Here is a 4,319-nt window from a genome sequence, read left to right as displayed (position 1 = left end):
CTATTGACCGCTAGAGGTCGCTTTAAAAAGTTGGAAATCTGCAATCCTCGCTAGTAAAATACGAGGGACATTCGAAAAGTATAGACAACTTGTTTTAATCATTGATGCCTCGATGATTGGATTTTGTTGTTTTTAACAGGCAACTACAATCAGATCCGAAATCTGCAAAGTTAGACAGGATTTGCATGTTCACCTCCTATTTTTAATTACAAAATAATGATAAAAGGAACAACTTCTTCTTCAGACACTATTTTTATCTTATCCGTACTCATAAACAATCATAAAAGTATAACAACATTTAGAACACTAGAAAATGAGATATTACAAAAAAACTTAATACTAAATCGTTATGAGAAATTTATAAATATAAATAATTTTTATTTTTATTATTTTATCAAACAAAATATTCCATGAGAAAATGTTTTGCAACTGTGCCTCAGTCTTCTTACGTTTTATTTTATTTTTAACAGAGTAAAAAGGCACTTATTTACAATACTGTTCTTAACTCCTAGGTAATTGTATCATTTGATAAATAGCTAAAACGTTTCATATCTATTTCTGTTGTAAAATTCCTGACTGTGAGCAATGAATTCCTTAAACATGTACGTTGAAGTTACGTTTTACAGCAAAATTACGTTGCCATTCTGTAGCCTCTAGAATTACTGATTTATATTACAAGTGTTTCTAGAACTAAATAAGGAATCAAAAAAGTAAAAAGAATTAGTGAAAAGAATAGCACCCCTGTTTTAGAATGTAGTTTCGCTGGGCCCCTTACGTTCTATACCCTTTAGCGTGTACATATGACTATGTACAACAATTTCATTGACAAAATAAAGTAATATTCTTAATAAGACACAAAAATTAACAATTATACGAGACACTTAGTACAATAACAGAGAAGCACACTTATTTACAAAAATAATAATTAAGCAACACGTTTCAAACTAGCTGAATGAGTAAATAATAAACGCAAAAAAATATAAATTCTTACTTTAAGGCTCATCTATTTATTATTTAACACAATAATAATAGTCGGCAGCATCGAAGGAGATAATAAGGAATTAGAAATTTTGAATAACTAAATGATAATCAATTTAAAAAAAGACTGGTCCGCCAGCTGGACTCAAAAACAAATTATCCAAATTCAAATTACAATCAATATTCTTTAATGTTAATATTACGGATAGCCTTGCAAAGTGGAAAGCTAAATAGAATGTAACTGAGTAGTGGAAATGAGTCTTAAAATAATATAACTTATTACATTTTATCATTTATGAACTTATTATTAAACAAAGAATGGTTCACCATAAAAAACATTATTTAAATGCCATTATGTGCATTGGTTATAGGTACTATACGATGTTTGGTAATAGTTGTTTGTAGATATTACCAAGAGAACACCTTTTTCCTTTCATTTGGTTCCAATATTCCGTTCGGATTTAATTATTCGAAGAATGACAAAGACTTCATTTCGTTGTAGGTACAGAACTTGGACTAGAACGTATGATAACTGCATCGTGAACTGACAGTGCGTTTATAAGCAGTCTGTTTATTGTTATTCGGTTGTGCACTTTATTATTTCTTGACAATTTCAATCACTTTATGTACCCGTCGATTGATCTGCAAAGACAGAAAGCAAAGAAAATTCCGAGCAGCTGCAGCAGCCCCAGTCCAATTCCCACACCAATCACGATGTTCAAATGGGACTTCATCCAGTTCTGAAGGGCTTCGTAACAACCCTGTAAAATGAAAGTTCACAATTATACGATAAAGTACTCGTTTTTATAAATAATCTAAGGTGTCTCATCAGTTTGGGACTGCATCTATATATGCATCCTGAACTAAACTGCATAATAAAAATTATATTCACCCTTAAAAATCTTATTTTATTAGTAACACTGAAGAAACTCAAATGAAATTAAGAAATTTTTAAGTTATCATTCTCTTTCTCGTAAATTATTTGTGACCAAAAATTGTCTGAAAATTTTATTAAAAAATTGATGATTGTTTCAGAACCACAAGAACTAAAAATATTGAACAAAAAAATAGAATATTACAGGCAATAGAAAATCAATCAATCAAAGAAAGAAATTTTTATAATAATAATATTAACGTAGTTTGGCCTACCTTTTGGTAGTAAGAGTTTGATTCGGAGGGTGAAGTGGTACAATAGGGTGAGGTAGGTTTGAAAAGCGTTTTATCTCCCTCGAGGACACAACAGGACTCCGGGACCTGTTTTCTCCCCTTTTCTGCCACCCATTTGGGGCTGCTGTCGAAGTCCCTGTAATCGTCCACTCCACAGCAAGACAGTTGAGCTTGCAGATGGTTCCACATCAGTGTGACAGCGTCAGCCTTCTCTGGGACAGCGTAATATTTACTGATCGTCGATTTTAAGAAATTTCGCGTTTCCAGATCCGCCTAAAAATAAAAAGGAAAAAATATAAATAGCAATCGCATCGATCGTAAGAAAATTAAAATTCGAAAACTATGCCAAAAAACCTTGGGAAGAGTCATAACTTTCATTTATTAGTTACTAGCGACCCGCCCCAGCTTCGCACGGGTGCAATGCTGATACTAAATATGTATATTTTTGTTTTGTTTAGATTATTATCGAAAAGGGGAAATTTTCAAAAGATACTCCCTGAACATACTACAGAATGTCTTTATATACAAAATTCACAGTTTTTTTGTCATCAGACAATACAAACCGGCCTCCCGGCCGGTACCGCCGCAACCGCTATGTCCCTGCAGTTTAAATCTGTAATATCTTCGAAAATATTCATTTAAATTACATGCTGTAAAGCGCCATGTTGATCTATATTAAATGCACAATGTATTTAAGGTATTTAATTGGATATGAATTAATGCTGTATTGCTTAAAATCGCTTCGTAAATAAGTCATTATTTCCCATAAAAAGTAAAGGATAAAAAATGGTTATCCCTAAGAGATAGACATATACTACCATCGCGGACTTTTTTGTAGACCCTTTTAAGATGTACAATATTGTAGTAAATTTTTTTATCTATCTCGTAGGGTTCAGCCAGCATTCGCAATGTAAGCGCAATAAATGTGTTTATTTACGACATCACATTAGAAACCTCTAAAATTATCAGTGTTTCCCTATTATATTATGCATGTATTATACGTATAAACCTTCCTCTTGAATCACTCTATCTTTTAAAAAAANTCTCGTAGGGTTCAGCCAGCGTTTGCAATATAAGCGCAAAAAATGTGTTTATTTACATCACATTAGAAACCTCAAAAATTATCAGTGTTTCCCTACTATATTATGCATGTATTATACATATAAACCTTCCTCTCGAATCACTCTATCTTTTAAAAAAAACGCATCAAAATCCGTTGCGTAGTTTTAAAGATTTAAGCATACATAGGGACAGAGAGCGGGAGAGCGACTTTGTTTTATACTATGTAGTGATGTTGCAAATTTGTTAAAATTTCCTTTCGCGAATCATATAATTCATAATCCAAACAATCTAATTTACGATGCGGTTCATTAGCCGTTCTCTGACGACCTTAAAATTTTTAAGTCTGCAAACGAAACTTCGAAGGTCTGCTAACGGTACAGAAGTTTATGACCATTTTGTGTAACATGGTACAATAGCTCCAGCAAGTTTTCCTAAAGTCGGTCACTGGGCACGTGTTTAGATTAAACCTGTTCACCTCTATTCATTATTAACATCTATTACACTATAATAAAACGTACTATTTTGCATTCAACAGGGATAATGCGGTGACATACATGCATGGTGTACGGTTAATAACAACGAAAGTGAAAATTCGAAATCTTCTTTATAAAAGCAATAACAATTAAAATTTACTTTATTTTTATTTATAAACAGTTTTAATAGCACTTACTTTTCCTTTATAAGCAGCTGCTAGACCTCCGGCAGTGACTTCCAAAATCAGGATGATGACCAAGCAAATTCCGTACTGAAATCAACAAAAGGAAATCAATCAAAATCGTGTTACTAAAAAACGATTTGCATAATCAGCAACGAATTAAACTGTGAGCTACTACGATAAAAATAAAAGCAATATCTCCTTAAAATAGATGTTTACTTGTTGCTGTTGTTTAACGATTCTTGGGTACATAAAACAAAAACAATTCTAAGATGAATTATTTATATCAAAAACCCACAAATACATATACGTATAAGTGCCATATTTTGCTAAAAACCATTTAAATAACGAACAGTTACCTGGTTTTTCAATAACAATTTTCGCAGTAAAAAATATAATTAATTCAAAAAATGTTGCTAGACATTAAACAACTTATATTATTAAAAAATTTGAATAT

At 31.8% G+C, this 4,319-nt stretch overlaps 1 protein-coding gene across 1 annotated transcript in view; it reads right to left on the bottom strand.

Annotated features, from left to right (window-relative positions):
* Window positions 1–236: 236 nt before the first annotated feature.
* Window positions 237–4,319, bottom strand: part of LOC108739217 (CD82 antigen) — a 29,469-nt gene continuing 25,386 nt past the window's right edge. Inside the window, exons 4-5 of the mRNA XM_025974625.1 lie at window positions 2,128–2,418; window positions 237–1,739 (exon numbers count right to left, since the gene is read on the bottom strand). Of these exons, the coding sequence (XP_025830410.1) occupies window positions 1,596–1,739; window positions 2,128–2,418 (435 nt within the window). The 3' untranslated portion in view covers window positions 237–1,595. The remainder of the gene's footprint in view (window positions 1,740–2,127; window positions 2,419–4,319) is intronic.

Source organism: Agrilus planipennis, unplaced genomic scaffold (assembly GCF_000699045.2).
Source record: "Agrilus planipennis isolate EAB-ADULT unplaced genomic scaffold, Apla_2.0 scaffold140, whole genome shotgun sequence".
NCBI classification, from domain to species: domain Eukaryota; kingdom Metazoa; phylum Arthropoda; class Insecta; order Coleoptera; family Buprestidae; genus Agrilus; species Agrilus planipennis.
Note: the sequence above shows the minus strand (reverse complement) of the source record. Positions and strands in the feature narration are given on the sequence as shown.